The 26603-nt window shown below is 43.9% G+C and overlaps 1 protein-coding gene across 1 annotated transcript in view; it reads right to left on the bottom strand.

Moving 5' to 3' along the window:
* RYR2 (ryanodine receptor 2) overlaps window positions 1-26603 on the bottom strand; it is a 725812-nt gene that overhangs the window by 291742 nt on the left and 407467 nt on the right. The window contains exons 43-49 of the mRNA XM_061624580.1: window positions 25704-25836; window positions 13079-13182; window positions 11508-11643; window positions 5781-5967; window positions 4483-4582; window positions 3429-3549; window positions 2460-2629 (exon numbers count right to left, since the gene is read on the bottom strand). Coding sequence (XP_061480564.1) covers window positions 2460-2629; window positions 3429-3549; window positions 4483-4582; window positions 5781-5967; window positions 11508-11643; window positions 13079-13182; window positions 25704-25836 — 951 coding nt within the window. The remainder of the gene's footprint in view (window positions 1-2459; window positions 2630-3428; window positions 3550-4482; window positions 4583-5780; window positions 5968-11507; window positions 11644-13078; window positions 13183-25703; window positions 25837-26603) is intronic.

Genomic DNA, 26603 nt, shown 5'->3' with positions numbered 1-26603 from the left:
ATCAAGTCTGAAAGTTTTGAAAGTTAAGAGGAGTTATGTCTTTGCCAGTCTGGGAACGGACAGTGAAGGCCGTTGTTATGGTAACCATCAAGATATAGACTGGGAAAGTTCTAACAGAGTCTGTGAGTTGTGTCCTTCTGCATCATGCCTCTGATCTGAGAGGCTGTCTTACTTTTGCTTTCGGAGAGAAATGTGCTGTAGAGCTAGGGGGGGGGGAAACTGCTGAAAAGCCTTAATGTCTTAATAAAGACTCTTAACATGCTCTAATGCTCTGAAGAAGTTTCTTGCTCAACTTAACTCCAACGTAATGTATGCTGTTTCACGCAACAACGCACACACGCCAACAAGCCTTGCCCTTGTTGGGTCAGGTGAGGCTGACCTGATTTGTGAGATGTCATCGCCATCGACTGAGATGGGCAGTCCAAACTTGGTTGGCTAGGGAGCCCCTCGAATTTGTTGCCTGATGAGCCAGCAGGTGAGTGAAAGAGAGCTGACAAAGCCTGTTGACCAGTGTCCTCCGAATCCGGAACTGAAACGTATTGAGCTTGCTTGGAGGCAGTATGAGTAGGGAGGTGTTTAGTTTTGGCATGGAACTTGGCACGCTTGCGCTTTGAAGCTTTGTGATGTGACTGAAGCTTGCGATGCTGGTTATCACCTGTCTGCAGGTCTGTCTCGGGTCACTGATCTGCCATTATAACACACAGCAAGGCACATGGATATGCACATTAGTCACAATCTGAAGAGGCCAGGCAGATGTGCCTCCACAGAGAGAGAGAGAGAGAGAGAGAGAGAACGGCACAATCATGTTCCTGTGCGCTATATGAGATAATGGATCACAGTACACGCCCACAGGTGGAGGGGGGTGCGGTACTGGTCCTGTGCACTAGCTGAGGACATATATCTGTGCACTATATGAGGCAATGGATCACAGTACCTGCCCAGAGGTAGAGGGAGGTGCCTCACTGATCATGTGCACTAGCTGAGGAGATATATCTGTGCACTGTATGAGGCAATGGATCGCAGTACACGCCACAGGTGGAGGGGTGTGTGGTACTGGTCCTGTGCACTAGCTGAAGAAAAATATATCTTAGTACATGCCCACTGGGGGGTGCAGTACTGTTGTGCACTATAGCAGGAAAAAGAATGGTAGTACATGCCCACAGAGGGGGGGGAACGGTACTATCCTTAATACTGTGGCTTCAGTAGCATTGATCCCTTGGAAGAATTATGTTACCGTGCACTGACAATGTAATCAAATGGAAAAAGAGGAACCACCATCCACTCCTCATTCAAACAACAGAGGCAGCCAGCCAGGAGAAAAAAGAGGAATATAAAACAGGCGGGAAATTCAAAAATGAAGAGATCCAAACCAAAATGGCAGTCGCGGAGCTCGCTGCCACCTGAGCGCACTCAAGGTGCCTGGGGGGAGCAGCAGACGGAGGCTGCCGCTCACACGGCTGCCTGTGAGTTTCTCAGGAGCTAATGGCCAAGGGAAGACGGCAACCACAGGGCTCCCCTGCAAGCCACTGAGAAGTGGCGGTAAAGGGAAGGAGGCTAAGTAGGAGTGCGGCGCAATGCCAGGAGGCTAGGGACAGCCATGCTCCAGAACAGGACAGTTAAGGTGTGGCCGACAGTTGAGGCAGCAGATGGCCGCAAGGACAAGCCGCGGGGGCAGACGGCAGACAACAGAGGCCGCATGCTGTAGCTAGAGGCAGCATGAACAAACAGATTGCGGCCAGAGACACCGCAAGGGCACCACGGGGGTGAGAGTAGAGGTGGTAGAGCCAGGCACAAAGCACTGGGCTCTTACCCTCCTAGGAGAGGGGGGGGAACGCTGCTGGTGAAGACAGGGGTGAGAGGAACTTCAACGCCCCACAAACACAAATGAAAAGGAAGGAAGGGGGAAGAGCCACCCCACAGAGGGAGGAAGAGAGAGGGGGTGAGACCCCGGGGCAACCCCTCCCCCACAGGCTGGGAGCCAGCAACAGCCCCACCACGCTCTCTCTCACACACAGACACGCTGAATCCTACTCTAGCCTTATGCTACTGGAGAGATGAACAGCCTCGGACGAAGGCAAGAACGAAACTGGAATAGGAGCGGCTCGCTTACTACAGATCTTAACTCCAGTATATTCTTTCCTTCGGACACTAGATGGCGCTATGACTGCCCAAGTGATGGCATGCTACTTAGGGAAAACATGCCTTGCTGCATCAAAGCAACAACTGGGAGCCCACTTTAAGCTCCCAATTATTCCTTTGAAGCCCTCCCCTTACCTGATGTCATGTTCCTCACCCCTGCAAAAAGTCCATGGGCTCTGAAACTAAGTCTCTCAATTTTCAAAATTTTATTTTATAGTGTTATTGAAAAACATTCCTCATCGGTTTTTGAGGAATCACAATATATGCATAATATTGGTCTTGATAAAGAGAGAAAATAGTAATTAGAAGTGAACTGTTACCGTATCTAATGAAGCAGCAGCACGAAGATCTGGCAGAAAGCCAACTTCAAGAAGATGTAGAAGAAAATCCTGGTCTTCAATCCCATAGACCCTGTCAAGGAACAATACCATGGCTGCCTTGTGGTCTGGGCAAAACCCCTCTGACATATCAGGTTCCACCACAGTACCATCTGAAAGAAAGAAAAATCATTTATATAGATTTCCTCTATTGATGCAACCAATTGTAACTGCAGCAAAATGTTGCAGATGTGGAGTGCTTCTGTTCAGGATTCCAAGCAATCCAATGCAATCCATTCCCCCCCCCGCCATTTTCACCTCCAACAGTCAGTCAGCATTCCATGCCCACTGAGGATACTCGGTCTTCATACATTTGATGTTTCCCCTTGAATATTCTTTCTACTTCTGCGAACCCAGGATTACCTTGTTATGGTACCTCCCCCTTTTGTGCATGGATGGTGCCATTTTGCCTATATACGTATTGGCACTCAGATAATTAAGATAACTATTAGTATATATGAATGCATTACAGTGCAACTTCCTGCCAAGAAGAATGAGTATATGAACATATTCTAGATTATTTTTATAAGGTAGGTAACCTATTTTCATGTCTGAATTTGGCAGCTAAAACCCTAAATCATTCCAGTCACAAACACTATAGCATCCTTGTTACTGAAAATACTGATAAGCTCTTGAACAAGTAGTTCTTAGCTTACTATATTCTAATATGACAATTATGTTCTTTTGCAGTTCTACAGCTGAGAGGTTCAATTGCCATTCTATACCACAGAAAATGATAGTGAATTTGTTTTACGTGTAAGCCAAGATCAGCTATGTTCCATTCCAGAAATAAATATTCTTACATAATGAACATTAAAATTTCCATGTGACATTGAAAAGGAATATTCTAAGTCAGTCAAGTTTTTTTAATGTTAGAAGATAAAAAGAAGAAAAATGAAACAATTGTCTTACCTTTTGCTATTGTTGGCATGTGGAAAGGAATGCTAATTACGCCCATCAAATCTTCCAAAGGAATCAAAGACCGCAGAATGGATCTTATTCTAATTGCTTCCCCTTTGCCAGCATGGATTAGCTAACAAAGGAGTAACACAAGCATTTGTTTATGTGATTGGTGTCAGAATATATTCACATATTTTTACTAGTCTAGATCAGGGGTTCCTAAACTGTGGTCCTTGGACCACCAGTGGTCCATGAGTTTCATTCAAGTGGTCCACAGTGTCCTCATTAAATATCCATATTGATTTTTTAATTGTATTTTTATTGTTTCTTTTATTTCTTATATTGTATTAATTTGTATTTATTATTGGAATTCAAATTACAAAACAATAAAATATAAGAAATAAAAGCAGCAATAAAAATACAATTAAAAATCATACAGCGTCTAGCATAGCACATTATAATTGCTACAACAGGCAAAAAATGATTAAGTGATCCACCAAGACAATCAGCAATTTTCAAGTGGTGCATGGGAAAAAAAGTTTGGAACCACTGACCTCGGTAATCTCAGGTATGAACTAACTATAATAAATCCACGTGTATGTATATAGGATATCACTTATATCAAAATAAAAAGCTAAAACATTGGGAGCTAGAGCAGGACACATGCAATAAACCTCAAAGCTTGGCATGTGGGTATTCATGAGCAGATGGATTTATAGCACATTCACATGGTTCACATTATATTAAGATTAGGCGGGAAAGTTGTAGGGCTATTGTTAAGTATGGTTCAAAAGGCTCATGCACTTGGAACTGAAAGAGGCACTGGTGATAATGGCTTCATTTTCCTTTACTCTAAATTGTTCTTATGCTTAAAAACTTTAAACAAAATAAGTCAAACTCATACTTTATTTTCTCAAGTATGTAACAAGCAGCCCACTTCTGACTGATACCCAGTCAGAAACAGCAGCACTATTAGGTGGTACAGGTGCTCGGATTGTAACTATTTGTTAACACAGCAAGTAGATGTTAAACAAGGGAATAAACACTAGTGAACAACTGAACTTACATGCATTTCTGGAGCACAGCGTCCTAGGAGATCAATCAAAGCAGCATAAAAGGTCATGATGGCATTTCCCGTGTGAATAGTATCATCTTCTTCTACCTCACTTTTGTTTAATTTCCCAACATGAAGAAAAATACAGCATCAGAGTGAACTTTGTGTTACGAAAGCTTAAATTTTTTATGCAAGCAAAACTAGGTTCTATCCCTAGCATATCTTGCAATATATCACATGTTCCAGAGCTAGAAATTGCCTCAGACAGACCTTGGAGGCCAATTATAATTAGGATTGATATTACTATAGTACTTGATTTAATAAAAGGTAGTTACAAGTTTTTATTCTTAAATAAACTTCCTCTAGACTTCTAACATTTATCCACAAGAACATGTAGCTTGAGAGTCTAAAAAGTACCTCTTTACATTTATGTAATGAGTCATCTACACATAGTCATTGTGAGCCCTATGCTGATCCAGTGAGCGTCAGCTCCCTGCTGCCTCAAGAAAGCACAATTTCCATGGGGCACTGTGTTTCAAACCACAAAGGAAACACTGCCAGGCTGCTGAAGGCAGGTAAGCTGTCACTTGAAGTGGTAGTAACACTTTTTTTTCTGTTTCAAAACAGAAAAAACAAACCTTGGCCATCTCCTTTTTAAAGGCAAGCCCACCACAAAAAGTTTTAGAACTCACCCACCCCCTGAAAGCTGCTGAATATTCCCTCAACTTTCATGGGGGATCAGTCACCCCAACTTTAAATAGCTTTGGACAAGAGAAAACCCCTCTTCCCATACCTTTAATAAAAAGAAGTACACCATATGAAATTTAAGAACAATGGAAAGAATGCTACCCTGCCCCAAAGTAAATTGTATTTTGCAGTCTTTCTTTTTAAAAGCATCTTAATAATATGCTGATATATTCTGTTGCCAGCATGTGTTGTAATGTAAATGAATTATGATACTGATTCAGGAGTAATATAAGTTTTCAAATTCAAGGAAAAATAATTCTTGTTTGTGATATTATAAAATAACTATTTTAAAAGTGTTATTACATTTATCTGATTTACATTTAAAAGAAAAGGAATAATTATTACGAGTGCTCCACAGGTTTCAAATTTTGACTTCTTGTGGACTATTACACGTAGAAATTAAGTTTTGTGTCTGATATGAACAGCTTTTATGTTTTCTATAGTTGCTATGTTAATAGACAAATATTTGTACAATAAGAATATAGCCTTGTTTTAAAAAATTAAATTCTACAAGTGAGCTTACAAAATAGGTCTAGGGAAGTAATCCCTTGAATTCTACCTACAGTGTTCTATTGGATCCATTACTTGTTGAAGGTCCATCTCTTGTGGGGTCTTCTGACATGTTTATGGCTTCCTCCATGGCAGCAATCAGGCCATTTCCACCCTCTCCTCTCAGTGCTGGTCCAAAACATTCAGGACGTCGAATGAGCAGTCTTACTACCACATTAGCGTTCTCTTCAACACTCTCTCCTACGGCCATACAGGAAAGCCAATTATTTAACAAAGCCACAATCAGGTTTTTTTTAAAGAAATACTTATATAGAGGAGGAAAAAACAAGCTTAGGTGAGCTGGCACCAGAACCATGATAAAATTCCAGCTGGAGCTGAAGTTCTATTTATTTTAAGATCCAGCTGCAATGACAGCAGTAACACAGAGAGGGGGAGAGAGAATGAGAGAGACAAAGAGTTCTCCAGGTCTGTGCAGCTGTAAGTACGACAACTGCACTATCTCCAGCCCAGCAGCAATTTTTAAGGATTTGTTGAATCAACCATTTATGGCCATTTAGAGGACTTCTGAATTTCTAGGATTTCTAGGATTCTTTATAATCCATCAGACATATTGGTGGGCAGGAGAAAAGTGAAAGAAACGTGGACAAAAAGAAAGTGGAAACTTGAATTGGGGTGAAGAACACTTGGGGAAGGAGGTTAAAATGGGCAGTTAAAGTGAGCATACAAATGGATTTAAAATTTAAACAGTATTACAAAATATATACAAAACTCTTATTTTAGTTCACTCTTTTGTTTCTCCAAACTGTTTGTTATAACAGAAGCACTTTCATCACGTTCTTCGTTACTCTTTTCAATGCATAGTAATTCTGAATTCATTGTAATCTAGAGCCTGTCTATTTAGACATATAAAAATTAATGTCTACCATTTTGATCCACACCAGGTCTGCTATTTTTGTTCATAAATTATAGCAATATTCTGCAAAAACTCATCCTACAGTCACTTGTGCATGTGTGCATACATGCGTGCACACACTCACACCACTTACAAATCAGCAAAGAAATGAGACCATTGGTCCCTACCTGTGAATGGGTCTTCTTTGTGCATGCAGTTATGACTTCAGGTGGGAGTTTAGCTCCCCCTAGTGATTAAGGCAGAATTGCTGTTCAAATTTGTAGCCACTTCTGGTGTTCCATTGCAATCTCTGGCCAGTTTTATGACAAGCCATAATAAAGGGAGACACCAAATGAAAGAACAGTGAAAGCAAAAATGAGAAAAAACTACATGACACTCTCTGTACAAACAGGTAAATATGCATCTTCGAAAAAATAGGTGAAGCACCATGTCAGGTAGGCAGCCTATGTAACCAACAGAGAGAGGTCCTGATGTTATAATTATATGCACAAAGAAGATCCATTCACAGGTAGGGGCCAATGGCCTCTTCTCTCGTGCATGTAGATGACATCAGGTGGGACATACCTAAGCTGACCCATATAGGGTGGAAAACAGAGAAAAAAGCAAAGGGCTGCCTACTGGTCTGGAAGAACATGTTGTAAGACATGTCTACCAAAGGCTGTCTTGGGTGAGGCATAAAGGTATTCCTTATAATGCTTAATGAAAGTAGTTTAAGCAGCCACCACTCTAGTGAAATGAGAAAAAATCTTGTTTGGCAGAGGCAGAGGCAGGCAATTATAAGCCAGAGTAATGCATGCTTTCAGTCACCTTGTCAATGTGGTAGAGGAAACCTTCTTACCCAAGAGGAAGGGTGCAAGGAGACAAAAAGGGACTTTGACTACAGGAAGGGCTTAGTATGTCCACTGTACACTTTCAGTATCCTCTGCATATTCAAGGAATGCCAGGCCTTCTCAGTTGGATGGGCAGGAGATGGACAGAAGGTAGAAAGGATTAACTCCTGCTTACAGTGAAAAGGAAAGAGTACTTGAGGAAGAAAGGATGGCTTAGAGCATATAATCAGCCTGTCATTTTGAAAATACATAAATACTTGGCTACTGGAAGAGCATTATTTCGGAAATTCTTTGAGCAGACTGAAGACAAAAAATCCCCTGGCTTAACAGCTTCCTTCATTGAAGACAAGGTCTCCATCCTGAACTTGCAGTAGACAATGTAATGATAGAGATGTTCAAATTCAGGACTGCCCTAAAGAAACCGTAGCATTTTGGAGCGGTGAAGAACAGAGAAGAACCTTAGAAGAGTTCCCCTGGTGGAACTGGTTCTACAGCTGCTATGCCCAGTAGGTGAAGAATCACTTGCTAAACTGTATTCTTCTCAGGCTTGGTGAAGCAGAAGGCAGAAATCTGTGAGGTGGCTGGGAAGTCAGTTCCAGACACAGGCTCTGTCTGAGGGTCCCCAGTACTCAAACATCTGATGTGATAGATTGCCACCTGTCTGAGAAATTGTGGAGATGGCTTCCCACTGGTTGAGGAATGGCATCAGAATTGATGCTTGTTGAGCTTAGACTGAGAGAAGGAAATGAACTTGCACTGAAACAGCTGTTGTCCCCTACCACCACGTTATGGCCTATTTCAGAAGGGACAAATGACCCAAACATCTCCCTCCCTCCCTGAGGGTCTGAAGGGATGAAAGGACTGACATGGCTGGTAAGGATGGTAAGATTTGTGAAAGGAGCGCCTACCATATTTTTCCTGGTTCAAAGACATTGACTTCTTCTTGTGCTTTGATTCTCCAAGGACATCTTGCAGAGCCAATTTTCTTCCAACATATGGTTCTGTAGCTAGATTAGAATGTGCCACTGTATCTGCATCCCAGTGATGAATTCTTGAGAACATGCCTGCTGCCAATGCTTGTATTGAAAATTGGATTGCATCCACAGAAGCATCAGTAATAAAGGCCATGACACAAGAGACTTTAAGGAGAGTTTTGTGTAGTCTAGCTAGGTCCTATTGACATTCATCTAGAAGACCGTCCAGCCAGCCAGGAGGCTCTGGTGAACACTGATGCAGAAGCAGTGGCCTGCATTGACAGTGCACTAGCTGCATGAGAGCACTGGAGACCCATGCCAAGTTCCCTAAGCTGCGCCCATTCCTTGACCTGTCAGACTTGACTACGGTAACACATGCCTTAGTTACATCCCGATTAGACTACTGTAACGCGCTCTACGTAGGGCTGCCCTTGAAGACTGCTCGGAAACTTAAATTGGTACAAAGAGCGGCAGCCAGAATGTTAACTGGAGCTGGGTTCAAAGAACATACTACTCCTTTGCTATACCAGCTCCACTGGCTGCCAATCTGTTTCCGGGCACAATTCAAAGTGCTGGTTTTGACCTATAAAGCCTTATATGGCTTAGGTCCAGGCTATCTGTTAGAACATGTCTCCCTCTATGAACCTGTCCGGATTTTAAGATCATCCGGTGAGGCCCTCCTTACTATTCCATCTTTCTCGCAATTTCTTCTTGCTGAGACACAGAATAGGGCCTTTTCGATGGCGGCCCCTAGATTGTGGAATTCCCTCCCTAGCAAGGTTCGGTTGGCTTCCTCGCTATCATCCTTTTGCACCCAGGTGAAGACTGTTTTATTTAGGCGGGCTTTTAACTGAAAATGTTATAGTTTTAATCTATTTTGATTTAATCTATTTTTAATTGTTTTAACATGTATATTGGTTGTTCTGATTGTTTATTGTTTTAATTGTGAGCCGCCCTGAGTTCCTCGGAAGAAGGGCGGGATATAAGTATTTTAAATAAATAAAATAAATAAACATCAGAATCTTTAGGATAGAGAGAGTTATGGACCACTCTGGTGACAAGGACATCAACTAATGGGAGCTTTAATTGGTCCATAATAGGCTGCTCTAGGGCATGGTGCTTATTAGCTACAGACTTTTTGTATTGTAATGGAGTGTCACATTCGGCTTTGATGATCATAGGAAACAATGAAGTGAGTTTCACCACCCTAGATTTAGGTTTAGGGTCAGGAAAAACTGCTGCTATTCTGGAAGAAGTAGACACAGGCACTTCCTCAGGAGCAATTAAATCCAGAGTTGCCATAGTGTTACACAAAAAGGGCAAATAGTGAACATCCTGAAAAAGAAAATTAGAACAGACTTCCTCTACATCAGATTCCCCGCTGCATTCCTCCTCATCCAAAGTAATAAGTTTAGTATCAGGGTCTTCAGTGCAGACCTGAGTGTCCCTGCTTAGTCTATTAGGCTGCTTTTTAGTGACTTTCCCCATGGGAACACTGTGTGGATCAGGATAATTGTGGGGTGCAACACAGGCAAGCTGGCTGTGCACCAGGCTAAGCAACTGAGGAGGACTGAAGCAGATTAGGAAGAGCTCTAGAGTCCAAATGAGGCTGAGACACTGGCAGAGGCAGGGAAAACATGGCAGAAATTATGTTGTTAGCCAAGTCAACTAACCCCACTTCCTTCAAATGCTATAGCATTTTGGGGAGTAACCTAAAGCTGGTCTGCTAGTGGAGGATGGGTATCAGGCAGGATAGACAGCTGCTGAATTCCTGGCACCATGGAGGGCAAACATGCAAATAGGAACACCCAGAGAGTCCTGAAACTCTCTGAATTCCTCAGGAAAGGGTTCAGCAGAAAAATGTGACCCAAGCCCAGTCCAAAATTCTCTTCCTCCTCTTCAGACAGTTCCTTCTCCACTCTCAAGCTTCTACCCGCAAGGCGGTGACTGTTCTCAAAGGCCCTATTCTCTTGCTGGGCCAGTACCCCCCACTTCTCATCTGAGAAAATTGGAATTAACTGGCAGAGAAAACAGTTTACTACTGGTGCTAGGTTCTTTGTCCCTCAATCTGTCAGTCACAAAGAGATGCTGAAGAACTCCCAAGCTGGGAGGGAGAAGGACTAGACATGTCCACCATTGTTGCCAGAGACACCAACACAGAGGGCGTGGCTGAGGATTGTGTCTTGGTGGGAAGCGGGACAGCAGTGCTGATCTTACTTAGGGCCACTGACTTTTGCTTGCTCTTTCCTATCGCTACAAAGTGTTTGGCCAATAGCAGATGGGAGCACCCACTAAACAAGTTAACTTAGGCAGGGGTGGGGACAAGATGGAGGAAGCTTGTCTGGGACAAAGGGAAGTCTGGAAAAGGAGTCCTCTTTGGAGCAAGAAAGAGGGAAGGAGAAATGGAGAACAGATGACAACGAAGAGTCCTCTTTTTTCTTTTTTTAGTAAGGAGACAAAAGGAGCCATGGTAAAAGAGCAAGAAGTGGAAAAAGCAGAGAGAAGAGAAAGCAAAGGCAAAAACTACTAAACTACTAGGGAAAAAATACCTAGATTAAGGGAATCACCACACACACATACACAAACAAGAAAAAATGGATATAAAAGGTCCAACCAGCCTGAGCCAAGAACAAAGCATAGCGCTCACAAGCCACCACCCAAAGTAAGTGGAGGCAAAATCGAATTGGTCAGAGTGCAATGGAAAGTCAGAAACTTATACAAATTTGAACAGCGATTCTGCCTTCAACCACCAGGAGAAGCTCAATTCCCACCTGATGTCACCTACATGCATGAAAGAAAGAGCAGAAATTGAACAGAAATGTGTCAGGTGCACAGCCACATGGCAGAAAAGCAAAAGACGAAAGAATTAAAAATAATAATGAATACAGAATGTTTTCAAGATCCATCCCTTCAAAGCACTTAAGTGAGAAAGGGTGGTGCCACAAAGTAAAAAAGGAGCAGCACTTAATTAACTGTGTTAGTATATGTAGCTGTGATATTCAAAGATTCATATAATTATTTCAGAAAAAATAAATGTACAAAATTAATACGTTCCTACAGTACCATTGCAAAAAACAGCAAAACGAAGAAAATCTAAATATCGTTCTCCTTCCACTGGATTCCATCCAATATCGGGGTAGCCTTTAGAAATCAGCAACGAGCAGCTTTGCAAACCACATCCTGCCAAGTAGCGGACTACCTAAGAACAAGGCAAAATTTAACAAGAGAGGTATTTATTGCCAAAAAAAGAGCCAGTTTTCTAATAGGAAATCCTCTTTTCCTGTAACAACATGTTAGTAAGGTTAAAGAGGAGAATGGAGAATTGTTCCTCATATTTATCCAGACAGAATAGCTTTTTTGCTAGATATAAGCTATTCTGTTGGGACAAATATGAGGAACAATTCTCAATTATCCTCTTTAACCTTACTAATCTGTGCCATTTTGAATTTTCTCTCCTGCATCAGTGCGCTATTTTTCATAAATTTTGTCAGAGAACACTATTGTTTCCCCCCAAATATGGTTCCCACACGTTTATAATATAATCCACATTCTTCATGCAGATTATTCGCAGATCTACTTTTCTACTCTAGTCATGTTCCTTTGTTATTAAGCTAAACATCAAAATCTAGTTTGAACGTGTATACATACCTCCACACATTTAAAATAGCAATGTATAAGACAGCTGCTGTTCAAGAAACAGTAATCCACAGATGGAAATAGATTTTCACATACATCCTATGGGAGGGGACCAAATCCTGCAATACTATGCATATCCAGACCTAAATGGTTCCAAGTAAATAGCTATTACTCATGATGGCTATATAGTAGCTCTGCTTTTAGAGGCAGTTGAATACCAGTTGCTGGGGAACACAAGCAGGAGAGTACTATTTCACTCATATCCTGCTTGCTGTCTTCCTGTAGGCATCTGGTTGGCCACCATAGGAACAGGCTGCTGGACTAGATGGGCCTTCTGGTTGATTCAGGAGGGCACTTCCTATGTTCCAAAGCAGACCGGTGTAATGAAAAGTTTCGGAGTGAAGCTGCTGTTCATGGGAATCAACTGCTAATTTGCTCATAGCAGAGCTTGAATATTGGGTGGTAGCTGGGATTATAAATCTTAAAGACTATTATCCTATGGTAAGTAATAAGTGAGAGCCAGTGTGGTGTAGTGATTAGAGTGTTGGACTATGACCTGGGTGACCAGGGTTTGAAACCCCACATAGCCGTGAAGCTCATTGGGTGACCTTAGGCCAGTCACTGCCTCTCAGCCTCAGAGGAAGGCAATGGTAAACCACCTCTGAATACCGCTTAGCATGAAAACCCTATTCATAGGGTCGCCATAAGCCAGGATCGACTTGAAGGCAGTCCATTTCCATTTTCAAGTAACATGTACATGGAAATTATATATGTTACAGCAGGGCAGGGCACCTATGACCTTCTAGATATTGTTGGACTCCAACCCCCATCAGCTCCAGCAAACAAGACCATAGCAGCTATAGACCAGCAATATTTGGAGAACCATAGGTTCCCTGCCCTTGTGCTGTGGGATTCAAACTGCTGCTACATGAGCATATAGATACAAAGATGCATGATACAGATGTGTAAATGTGTTAGCTATTCAGAAGATGATTTACCTTCTCTAGATCAGGTTCCCGTAAAGCTAAAGCAAGTTCATTATTATCCATTACAGATGCTGCTGCAACATCTAAAGGTGTTGATCCACGCATAGAAGGGGATGCTGTTAAGAGAACATTTCAGATTTTTTTCATGTATACAAAATGTATAGAAGTAGCATGATTTACAAATAAATAATATCACAGTGAAGTTGAAATGTAGTTGGAATAGAACCGTTTTACTCACCAGAAAGGTGTTTCTCTGTGAGCACCAGGACACCACCAAGTGGGTATTGTCTTCCTTGCTAGTGCTTGAGGCAGGAAAGAGTTAACACTCCAAACAGACCATTATTGTGGCCCCTCCCATGGAGTGCTAGTTCGCCATCTGGCCAAGCTTAAAAAATATAAACTTATACACATGTAAAGACACTGACTATATTAACCATAATTAACATGAAACAACTTACACACCTTCAGTTGTAATAAATAACTATACAGTCTCCACCCAGACTGACTCTAACCTCTAATGACTTGTACATGAGCTAGGTCCGATCATTGACCCTTCAGTCGCCACCTGTTTCATTATAACGTTTACTGTCATTTGCATCCCAGGCTGGGGCTTTGCGGTGTCCTGGTGCCCACAGAGAAACACCTTTCTGGTGAGTAAAATGGTTCCTTCTCCAGTGGGCACCAGGACACCCCCAAATGGGATGTTCCAGAGCTGACCTATTGATTGGGTGGGTACATAAAAGTTCAATGATCTTTGAGCACCCTCTGAATAACTCACCCCTGAAGGCTGCCTCAGTGGATGCATAAATATGTTTTATAATGTTTAGTAAAAGTATTTGTGGTTGCCCAGATGGCCGCCCAACAAATCTCTTAAAGAGGTGCATTTATTGAATAAGCTGCAGTAGCAGCTGCCGCTCTTGTCAAATGAGCAACAATACCTGAAGGCAATGGTATGTTTAGAGAACTATATGCTAAGGCAATGCAGCCCTTAATCCATCTTGCTAAAGTAGGAGATGACACCCTTTTACCCAGAGTAGTTGGGTGGTAAGAAACAAACAAGGAATCAGTGTGCCTTATCGGCCTTGTCCTATTTATATGTACTTTAAGTGCTCTCCTCACATCTAATGAATGCCAAGCATGTTCTAGAGAATGGTTTGGTGAAGGACAAAATGTTGCCAATACTAACTCGTGCTGACGGTGAATGGCTGTATTGACTTTCGGAACGAAAGCAGAATCTGTTCTCAATATGACTCTGTCGGTATGGAAAATACATAGATGTTTTGCTACTGAGAGAGATCCCAGCTCAGACACTCGTGTAGCTGATGTTATTGCTACCAGGAATAACACTTTGAATGACATTATTCATAACGTAGAAGTTTTCAATGGTTCAAATAGTGGTTTTTGGAGAGCTGAGAAGACCTTGTGAAAATTCCTTGTTAGAAATCTATGATGAACAGGGGCCGACAACAGAGAAGCCCCTCTTAAAAATCATTTCAGATACGGATAAGCTCCCAGTGATTCAAAGAAATGGGTCTCAACCCGTGCTTCAAACCCTCAGTTAAAAAGGATAACACCTCCGTAATTTCTGACTTCCGAGCAGTAATGTGGTTCCTACTACACCATTTCAAAAATGTGGCCCAGGTATACTGGTAGTTTCAAATTGTGGACGGTCTTCTAGATGCCAATATTGTGGTTACCACCACAGTTGGCAATCCAGCTCTCAGCAGTTTGCTCTGCTCAACTTCCATGCGGTTAAGCTCAACCATTGCAGATCAGGGTGCCAAAGTGGCCGCTGTAGCAGCAAATCTGGGCGAAGAGGCAGAGACCATGAGGGCCCAACAGATAGGTTGACTAGCTCTGAGAACCATGGCCTCCTTGGCCAGTCTGGTGCTACTAGAATGAAATTGGCCCTCTGCATCCTTACCTTTTTCAGCACCTGAGCTAACAGAAAAGGAGGGAAGAGGTGTGGTCCCTTCGGCCAAGGGGAGTTTATGACATCTACACCCTCTGCTCTCAGTATAATACCTCTTCAGTTGATGATTGACATCTGCAGCAAAAAAGGTCCACATCTATCCTTCCAAACCTCTTGCGGATCTGTTTGAACACATCTTTGAGCAGCTGCCACTCTCCCGGCAACCTCTTCTGTCTGCTTAACCAGTCCGCTTGTACATTGTCTACTCCCTTTATATATTCTGCTGTCAACGATTGTAGAACATGCTCTGCCCAGGAAATCAGTTGTGATGCCTCCAGATGAAGCACCAGTGACTTTGTCCCACCCTGACGATTTAAGAGCACTTTCACACAGTTGTTGTCTGTCCTCAGCAGCACATGCTTGAGATGGAATAAGGGCACAACATGCTGCAGCACTAATTGTGCTGCCTGAAGTTCCAGTAAGTGGATGCTTTGATTCCTGAGGAGTCCAAAATTCCTGCAGTATTTGACCTCTGCAGTGAGCTCCCCACCCCCTGGATACTTGCATCTGATGTTACAGTGTCTCGTGGTGGGTCCTTTAAAGGAACACCTCTGCATAGCTTGCAATCCTTTGTCCACCAACGAAGAGCAGTCCTCAGCCACAAAGTCAGCCATTGTAAAGGCCAAACACGAAATCTGGCCCATGGTATAACTTTGAGCACTGCTAGTATGACATGAATGTCCTGATAAGCTGACTGAGCTGTCTACGAACAAATAAGAATGTTGTCTAAATGGGGGTAAAGATGCAACCCGTCGATGGAGATGAGCAACAAGGGTCACCATTATTTTCGTGAAGACCTTTGGTGCCTTGGTGAGATCTATGTAAGCTAAGAGGTCTCGATACTGAAGTGCTTCTTTTATGGACACAAATGCTTCCATGCGAACTTTCCTGTATCTTACAAATCTGTTGAAGAATTTTAGATCAATCACCGGCCTGCAATCGTTCCCTTTTTTCAGCATGATAACAGGAATGGAATAAACGGCACAAAATTTTTGGTTGTGCTAAACTGGTTCTATGGCTGCTCTGTGCAACAGGTGTTCTATTGCCTCTTGTAGTAGCCTGCACTTCTATGGATTCCCCAAGATAGGTGATGGAATAAATCTGTTTGGAGGCATAGCCTGAAACTTTATCTGATACTCGTACTGCACAGCCTTCTTTTCTTTTCTTTTTACCCTGGGTTCTGATGTTGTCATCTGCCAAAGTTGTGCAAATCTCAGTAGACGGCCTCCCACTGGTATCAGCAATAAGTCAGAACTGTCTTTGTTGCCTTCCACCTCAGTGGGTAGCTGAACCTGTATTTTGCGCTGCTGATTACTGTTGGTTATGCAACTGGAATCATGGATGACCCCAAGCTTGTCTGATAACACAGAAACCTCACCCCCTTCCTCCAAATCTAGATGGATGGAAGGACTGGTATGGTTGAAAGCAGCGAAAAAAGACACCAGTCATCTTGTCTTTACTTGTCACTGGCATTGCCTTCTTCTTTTCTTTCGTTTCAACTAATACTTCACTCAGCACATCCTCACCAAACAACTTCTTAACTGCATATGGTTCTACAGCCAACACCATATGGGGAGAAACATCTATCTCCCAATGACGAAGTCACCAAATGCACCTAGCTACCACTTCAGCAGCCATGGCCCTGGCTGCGAACTGAGTGGCATCCATTGTCACATCAGCAATGAAAACCTCTGTTCTTAACACCTTCAGAACTGTTTTCGTAAGTCTTTCTGGCTCCTGATCTGGATTTTCCAAAACTTCATCTAACCACAATAATGCAGCCCTTGAAAACACAGATGCTGCAATAAATGCACGTGCAGACAATGCTGTTGCTTCATGGACCTTTTTAAGTGCCGTGTCTCACTTTTGTTCTGTAAGATCCTTCAATCGAGCATCCCCATCTCTTGAAAGGAGATTTCTAGAAACTAAATCAGAAATCAGGAATCAATGGCTGGAGTTCTCAGCTGCTCCATAAACTCTGGCTCTAATAAGTACAGTTTTTTTAGCATACATCAGTGCTTTGGTAGACTGAACTGGTAAGTCCCATTCAGATTTCACTATTTTTCTGAGCAGTGATAATACCTTAATCACCTTATCACTGGGCTTTGTTTCGGGAAGAACAGATGAGGTAAATGTAATGGAAGCCAGGGGTACTCCCCCTGCTCTCCACCATCCCAGGAACCAATTCTCACCCCAGGGCAATTGATCCTGGCAACGATCCTTCTTTGCCAAGGCTGTGCACACTCACACTAACCTTGCAAGGTAGTCAACTGCCACCATCCTTCTTACTGGTTAACCACTCTGAGCCGAAGGGGAACCCAAAGCCCAGTCACCCACCAGGGCTTCTAAAGAGCAAGAACCAAGATACACTCCTTGCTCCCCAAAACCTCAGGCAAAACACTCCAATTTTACACAGTAGTTGTGGTCAATGGCAAGGACTGAATTTAGGATTGACCTTCTCATGAAATGAACACACACCGGTAATAGAAGTAAGTTTATTAAAGAATAAAAATGAGAAGAATAAGAATACAAAAGGTAAAAGAGGTAAAAGAGATAAAAGAGGTGCACAAATTTAGCAGCAATATAAAAGACCACACCCAAAGGGGCAGGGTACAACAAGATACATAAGAGAGTTCAGGCACAAAAAACAAAATAACAAAGTCTAGCTAGCCTGTCCTATACTTACAGAACTAAGACTTGTAGATAGTTAGCCTTCTTCCCTCAGAGAGATTTGGGTCAGGATAGCTGATGGAAAAATGGATCCCAATCGGGTCACATCAGGTAGGCATGATGGAACCCAAAAGAGGAACAAAACTTAGATTTTGTTGCACTTACTTATGGTAAAAGCTTTAGCAACAGCCGGAGGCAATTAACCAATCAAGGGCATCACGATGAGATGAAAAAAACTCATCACTCTTCGGCCAAATCGCACATCCTCCCTAAAACTTCCCAAGGTTAATGACCTTGATGGAACCAGGCCCTTTACTGATAACAAGGTATTAGCTGGGCCTTGTAATCATCTTTAGCTGAGGCAGTAAAACTGCCAACTCACGCCTGTTAGCACAAACCAGATGTTAACCTTTCAGGGTCCCAGGCTATCAAAAGAATATCAAAAAGGAAAACCCCACAATTCCCTGTTGTGCAGTCATCTTCATTGCAGGCTTGGGGCAAGCTGGCATGACAGCAGAAAGTGCCTGTTCTGTAATGGCATCATTCAAACCTAAAGCTGCCATAGCCTTGCGTAGCAGAGGCATGTAGTAAGCGCTATGAAACAACCTATTGGAGTGCTGCTCCTCTGGTTGTGAACCATCACTCCATTCATGTTTCCTCTTCCAGATCAACCACTGAATCATGTTGGCGTGTGCGTGTATAGATCATACAAGGATGGAATCCAAGAGTCGCATAGAACAGGAATAAGCTAGGCCAGGCAAGTTTCTTGTAAGAGTCTTTACTAGGCAAAGACATTAGACACAGTTCTCTTCACAGACAGCTTTTCCCCCACACTGAGCTTTTCCAAGCATCCCACCTTATCAGGCTTCCCAGCCAGCTACTGACCTTGGCAAACCTGGCGCTCTGTTCTCACAGCTTAACCCTTCTGCTTCAGGTTTCACTCTCTTTGCAAAAACCCCTGTCTGTGAGTCTCACAGCCTGCTTCACTGACCATCATTGTGCATAAACTGTTGCCTAAGAGAAATTTGTTCTGTCAGGTCTGTAAGCTATGATACCCTGCGCTCTATCCTTGGCCACATCATGTGGATCTGGTGAGCCATTTGCACTTTCCCTTTGCAGTTCCTGTTGCTCAACCTCAGGCATACCTGCCTGACCCATCTGAGTACCACATATTGTGTTGCAAGTGACAGTCTCCTTTTGCACGACTGTGCTGTTGTGACTGTACAGTAACCTCCTGTTGCTCAACCTCAGGCATACCTGCCTGACTCATCTGAGCCTTGCACTGCCACATATTGTGTTGCAAGTGACTGCCTCCTGCTGCACGATTGCGCTGTTGTGACTGTACAGGAACCACTTGAAAAGACTGGGGAAAAGCAGCTAGTTCTGCTGAAATATCACCCATGAGAGCTCTTCTAATATAATTTAATTCTGCAGCTCCTAACTGAAAAGACTCCACCTGCTGAAGTTCCTGATTTGAACAAGAGGTGGCAGCAGAGCCCATCTTAAGTGACTGTGCGGAGTTCATATGATGCTGCTTATGCTTATTTGCCTTAAGCAAAACTCTCTGCTGCTGTTGATGACTTTGCCCAGAGAGAGCATTATTACTCAAAGGCACCATGGCCCAACTGCTCTGTGGAACTGCAGGGTGCTGAATATTAAATTCCTCATCATCTTCCTCAGAATATGAACAAAAAAGGACTGAAGGGTCTGGAACCCTCTCTATCTCTGAAAGCATTTCATCATTTACTGCACTCCACTGCTGGGTTTGCTCTCCTACATACAGTGCCCTTCTGCCCTGTAACGACATTGGCAAGGGAGCATCATCATTATAATCGGTTACCTCAGCAGCAACCCTTCCTGATTGCTCTGCTTCAGAGTTCACAGCATGTTTAGTTTTAGACACATGTTTGCTCTGCTACCACATTGCTTACAGGATTTGCTGTATCTTTAACTGCTTTCACATTTTCCCGCCCTGACTGCTCTGATACCTCATCGCTTACAGGGTAAACAGCGGCGTGCTGTTGATTAACAGCCGCTCTCTGCACTACTGCCAGAGTGAGTGGGCCACGCGCTGCCTGTGAGGCTGTTTGAGTGAAATGGCAGCTGCCTTCGTGCGCGCTGCAACAGCTTGTCTTTTTAACTGTTGATTTGTGTGAGCGGGCTAAAGGTGCTACCGCACCAAGCGTTGCTGCTACTTGCTTAGAGAGCTCTGAGGAGACCTTACTTCACTCCTTAGGCATTTCACCCTCAGCAGAAGCTTATCTAGTGTCTTTTGTGGTCCCCTTGTATTTGTTTTATTTTAATTAAGCACAGCGAACCACTTAACACATAATCAACCCTGCAAATTTATAAAATGAGGGGGAAAGCAATCATTGAATTCATTAAGTGAGGGGAAAATCACCCAGGAAATTCATTAACTGGGGGAGAAATCATCAAAGAAATGCATTAATTGGGACAACAATACCTGATGGAACGCCTCTCCCGATACGAACCCACCCGTACACTACATTCAAGATCAAAGGCCCTCCTCCGGGTGCCTACTCCAAGGGAAGCTCGGAGGGTGGCAACAAGGAAGAGGGCCTTCTCAGTGGTGTCCCCAAATTATGGAATGATGTCCCTGACGAGGTGTGCCTGGCGCCAACACTGTTATCTTTTCAGCACCAGGTCAAGACTTTCCTATTCTCCCAGGCATTTTAGCATGTGTTTTTAAATTGTTTTTATATTGTTTTGAATTTTAAAATTGCGTTTTAAATTGTTTTTAAAATATGTTTTTAAATTGTGCATTTGTTTTAATGTTTTTGATTGCTGTAAACCGCCCAGAGAGCTTCGGCTATGGGGCGGTATACAAGTGCAATAAATAAATAAATAAATAAATTGGGAAGAAAAATCACAGAGGAAATTCATTAACTGAGGGGAATCATTAGGCTAATTAATCTCAGGAGCTCAAAGGTATACTAGCGAGGTATGCTGAACGGACTAACAAACACTTAACTGCCATTCAGGCACTCACTGCAAATTCGCTAGGAAACTACATACAAACACCCATACAGATTCAGAGACGAGTCAACTGAACATTAACTACTAATAAATAATTTAAACAGACAAATAAATAAGGGTACAGTAGGGCCCCACTTATACGGCAGATTCCGTTCCGGACCCCCGCTGTAAAGCAGAAGACGCCATAAAGCGGAACCCCATTGAGTTTAATGGGCCGCGTCACACAAAAATGACGCAAAAACGGCACAAAACGGCGCAAAAGGGGAAAAAAACCCTTTAAAATTGAAAATGAAAGGCGCCGCATCAGCGGAACGCCTTAAAGCGGAACTCCGTAATGCGGGGCCCTACTGTATAACTCGGCCAGACTGAAGAGCAGGGCAAAAAACAGTACTGCTCAAGCGAGGCAGGAAAATGAACTAGCACTCCATGGGAGGGGCCACAGTAACAGTTTATTATTTATTTATTTTATTTTATTACATTTCTAGACCGCCCTATAGCAGAAAGCTCTCAGGGCGGTGTACAACAAATAAAATCACAATTAAAATTTGAGCAAGTGTGAAAAATATAATACAATTATAAAAACATTAAACATGATAAAAATCCGAAATAGAATTGCCATTGAGTTTATAAATTAAAATCCATATTAGGTTTAAAATTAAATTTAAAATGTTTAAAAAGCCTGGGCGAAAAGGTAGGTTTTTACCTGGCGCCGAAAAGATAACAAAGAAGGCGCCAGGCGTATCTCGTCTGGGAGGGCATTCCATAGTTCGGGGGCCACCACCGAGAAGGCCCTAGATCTAGTTGTTGATCTCCGGGCCTCTTTATGAGTTGGGACCCGGAGAAGGGCCTTCGACGTCGAGCGTAGTGAATGGGTAGGTACATAGCGAGAGAGGCGCTCCACCAGGTATTGCGGTCCGATGCCGTTTAGGGCTTTATAGGTAAGAACCAGCACTTTGAATCTGGCCCGGAAACATATCGGTAGCCAGTGCAGCTGCGCCAGGACAGGTGTTATATGGTCAAATTTCTTTGTCCCAGTGAGAACTCTGGCCGCAGCATTTTGCACTAGCTGAAGTTTCCGAACGGTCTTCATAGGTAGCCCTACGTAGAGTGCATTACAGTAGTCCAATCTAGAGGTTACCATAGCATGGATAACTGAGGCGAGATTCTCCCTGTCCAGATAGGGTCGTAGTTGGGCTACCAGCCGAAGCTGGTAGAATGCATTCCGTGCCACCGAGGCTACCTGAGCCTCAAGTGACAGGAGCGGGTCTAATAAGACCCCCAAACTACGGACCTGCTCCTTTAGGGGGAGTGTAACCCCATCTAGGGCAGGTCGAACATCAACCATCTGGGCAGAGGGCCCTCCCACCAACAGCATCTCAGTCTTGTTAGGATTGAGTCTCAGTTTATTAGCTCTCATCCAGACCATTATCGCGGCCAGGCAGCGGTCTAGTACATCAACAGCCTCACCTGACGAAGATGAAAAGGAGTAGTAGAGCTGCGTATCATCAGCATATTGCTGGAAACGCACTCCAAAACTCCTGATGACCTCACCCAGCGGCTTCATATAGATATTGAAAAGCATGGGGGACAGAACTGAACCCTGCGGGACTCCATATTGGAGTACCCAGGGACTCGAGTAATGTTCCCCCAGCATCACCTTCTGGAGACGATTCCCGAGATAGGAGCAGAGCTACCGCCAAGCAGTGCCTCCCACTCCTAAATCCGTAAGTCGCTCCAGAAGGATACCATGGTCGATGGTATCAAACACCGCTGAGAGATCAAGGAGAACCAACAGAGTTACACTCCCTCTGTCTTTCTCCCGACAGAGGTCATCATACAGGGCGACCAAGGCCGTTTCTGTACCAAACCCCGGCCGAAAGCCCGATTGAAATGGGTCCAGATAATCAGTTTCATCCAAGAGAGCCTGGAGTTGGCGAGCGACCACACGCTCTAGGACCTTGCCCAGGAATGGAACATTTGCTACCGGCCTATAGTTGTCCAAATTATCAGGGTCCAAGGAGGGTTTTTTTAGGAGCGGTCTCACCACCGCCTGTTTCAGGCAGGGTGGGACCACTCCCTCTCGTAAAGAGGCATTAATCACCTCCTTGGCCCAGCCGGCTGTTCCATTCCTGCTAGCTTTTATTAGCCATGAGGGGCAAGGATCCAGAGCAGAAGTGGTCGCCCGCACCTGTCCAAGCACCTTGTCCACATCCTCGAGCTGTACCAACTGAAACTCATCCAGTAAAACAGGACAAGACTGTGCTCTGGACACCTCATTAGGATCAATTGCTACAATAATGGAGTCAAGGTCCCGGCGGATGTTCATGATCTTATCACGAAAGTGTCGCGCAAACTCATTACAGCGGGCAATTGATGGTGTTATTGCGTCCTGGGGACCAGAGTGTAAAAGTCCCCGGACAACTTTATAAAGTTCCGCTGGGCGGTTAAGAGATGACTGAATAGAGACAGCAAAGTATTGCTTCTTTGCTGCTCTCACTGCCTTCACATAGAGTTTGGTAGAGACCCTCACAAGTGCATGATTACAGCCGTCGGGAGTTCGCCTCCATTTGCACTCAAGCCGTCTCCTTTCTTGCTTCATCACTCTTAGCTCCGGGGTAAACCAGGGAGCCAATTGAGCTCTGCAACGGAGAGGGCGCACCGGGGCGATCGTGTCAACTGCCCGGGCCATTTCTGTATTCCACAGCGTGGCCAGGGTTTCGACAGGACCGTCAATTCTATCAGCCGGAAAATTCCCTAGAGCCATCAGAAAACCCTCAGGATTCATTAGTCTCCGGGGACGGACCATCTTAATTGGTCCTCCACCCTTGCAGAGGGGAGAAGACAATGTGAGTCTAAACCTTAATAGGCGGTGATCTGACCATGACAAAGGAATAGATGTAAAATTCCTCACTCTCAGATCACCATCCCCTAATCCAGAGGCAAAAATCAAGTCCAGAGTGTGCCCCGACACATGCGTAGGGCCAGTAGCAAATTGAGACAGCCCCATGGCTGTCATGGAGGTCATGAAGTCCTGAGCTGCTCCAGATAAAGCGGCCTCAGCATGAATGTTGAGATCCCCCAATACCAAAAGTTTGGGGGAACGCAACAATAGATCCGAGACCACCTCTGTCAGCTCAGTTAGGGAGGCTGTTGGGAAGCAGGGTGGACGGTACACCAACAGTATTCCCAGTCTGTCTCGCTGACCCAACGTTATGTGTAGACACTCTAGACCATTAGCCACCTGGATAGGGTGCCTAACAAGAGGGATGGAACTTCTATAGACCACAGCGATTCCCCCTCCCCGACCCTCGGATCTACCCAGATGCTGAACCGAATACCCAGGTGGGCACAACTGGGAGAGATTAATACCTCCCAGATCGCTCACCCAGGTCTCGGTAATACATGCCAGATCAGCCGCCTCATCCACAATTAGGTCATGGATGAGGGAGGTTTTATTATTTACTGATCTGGCATTGAAAAGCAGCAACTGGAGATCCGAGGGTTGGCTGATAGAACTACCAGCAATCCTGTGGGTGTGGGGAGGACCGGAACACGTCACAGCCACCAGTTGTCTGGGGCGAGTTCCCCTTAACTGGCATGTCCTACTCACAGCGCCATACCTCCCATTACCCATCACTACACTAATAGGGGCCCCCTTTGGTCCACCCTCCCACAACACTGTCCTCTCGCCCAGGCACATAATAAAAATAAAATAAATAATAAAACTCATGGCATATACACACAATCACACACTCACTCATACAACCCACTCATACATTCAGACAGCACAGCAGCATCCGAGGGGCTTCAGCAACCGGCAGTCCGTAGTAGCTGATGTAATAGGGGCCCAAAAGCGATGGACAGCAGGCAATGCCCCCTCAGCCAGCCGGCTTATATATCCCCTCCAAAGAAGGGACAGATGGAACAGTATCAGGCACAGCTGGCTGAGTACCTGAGGCCTGGTCCTGCGAGGTGCCCACGTGCAGAGCAGGAGCCCAAGAAGGAGAGAGCAGAGATGTTGGCCAAGCAGCAGCAGCAGCAAAGCAGGCAGATGGCTCTCCCTCCCTGGGCGGTGATGGTCCTCTTCCCTTGCAGGCACTGGATCTCCCAAGCCCCCTCAGCCAGCCGGCTTATATATCCCCTCCAGAGAAGGGACAGGTGGAACAGTATCAGGCACAGCTGGCTGAGCACCTGGAGCCTGGTCCTGCAAGGTGCCCACGTGCAGAGCAGGAGCCCAAGAAGGAGAGAGCAGAGATGTTGGCCAAGCAGCAGCAGCAAAGCAGGCAGATGGCTCTCCCTCCCTGGGCGGTGATGGTCCTCTTCCCTTGCAGGCAGTGGGTCTCCCAAGCCCCCTCAGCCAGCCGGCTTATATATCCCCTCCAGAGAAGGGACAGGTGGAACAGTATCAGGCACAGCTGGCTGAGTACCTGGGGCCTGGTCCTGCGAGGTGCCCACGTGCAGAGCAGGAGCCCAAGAAGGAGAGAGCAGAGATGTTGGCCAAGCAGCAGCAGCAGCAAAGCAGGCAGATGGCTCTCCCTCCCTGGGCGGTGATGGTCCTCTTCCCTTGCAGGCACTGGATCTGTTTGGAGTGTTAACTCTTTCCTGCCTCAAGCACTAGCAAGGAAGACAATACCCACTTTGGGGTGTCCTGGTGCCCACTGGAGAATCCTCATTTTACAAACACAGAGACATAATTTTCATTCAGTCAATATTATTACATTGTTGTTTATATGATTTAGTAGCAGCATCATAACAAAGCTTTTCTTCACACACCAACTCCACATAATTTGGGTAGCCATATTTAGGATAGAGGCCCAGTACAAATAAATCTGTTCAGAGCAAGCTGTACTATACAACCACTGTGGTAGTAAATGCAAAGCCACTGACTAACATGCTGAACCAAGACTCTCATGAATCATAACCTATGGACATCTTAGACAACTAAAGAATATATGGTTTGTAAACTGCAGTGAGATAATATTTCTTATAAATACTTACCAAGCCCAACACTGCTGTTTTCCAAAAGATAGCTGAGATGATCAAACATAGCCTTTTGATTTTGTCTGCTGATACGGCAAAAATAACATAGAAAACGACAGCAATTTGCCACCATCTTAGGAAAGGTGATTTCCTAGACAAACAATACTATGTTAGAAAAGTAAAACAGTGTGTAAAAACACTGGATTTTAGCGTCTTTAAAGTGTTTTTGTACATTTTTGTCACTAACTAAAATTCCTCATTTTATAAAACACCCAGCTGAGCTGTGGTCCTGTTAATTATTTCTTCTGCACATCTTCCTAACTGGCATTTGGAACACTACACATTTCTATACTATTCTGAATAGCAGCCCCTCTGCAGAAATCTTAATGCAAGAATAGTCATGTAATTTTATTTAAATCCACTAGCGTAATTTCCCTTCAATAAATATTTGGAGGATCACTTTATACTAACAGAGAGCTTCGGCTATGGGGCGGTATACAAATACAATAAATAAATAAATAAATAAATAACACACTGAAATGCTATCTGCCTTTGAACTTCATATGCAGCCAAGAGTAGCTAAAACCAATACCTAGGCACTTTTCTTTCCCAATGTGATAATCTAGCACAACACTCATCTTTTACATTAAGAAATACAAACACAGACCCACAAATAATAGAGTGCACTTCTGCCTTTGTAGAAAGCTTCTAGATAACATCTAGATAACATTTGCATAAAAGGTAATGCCTTGAAATTCAAATCACTAATTAACTGTGAGCAAAATCTGCTGACACACAAATAAAGACTTGCATAAATTTTGTTTGGCCTGATTGGAAACTATGAATGCCTATGAAGGTGATAGTATTATTAGATACTTGGACTTACTGATCAAGTTATAGAACAGAATCTTAAAAGAA

This window comes from Rhineura floridana, chromosome 4 (assembly GCF_030035675.1).
Source record: "Rhineura floridana isolate rRhiFlo1 chromosome 4, rRhiFlo1.hap2, whole genome shotgun sequence".
NCBI lineage: Eukaryota > Metazoa > Chordata > Lepidosauria > Squamata > Rhineuridae > Rhineura > Rhineura floridana.
The sequence above is the reverse complement of the archived record's forward strand: the minus strand, read 5'-3'. Positions and strand labels throughout refer to the sequence as shown.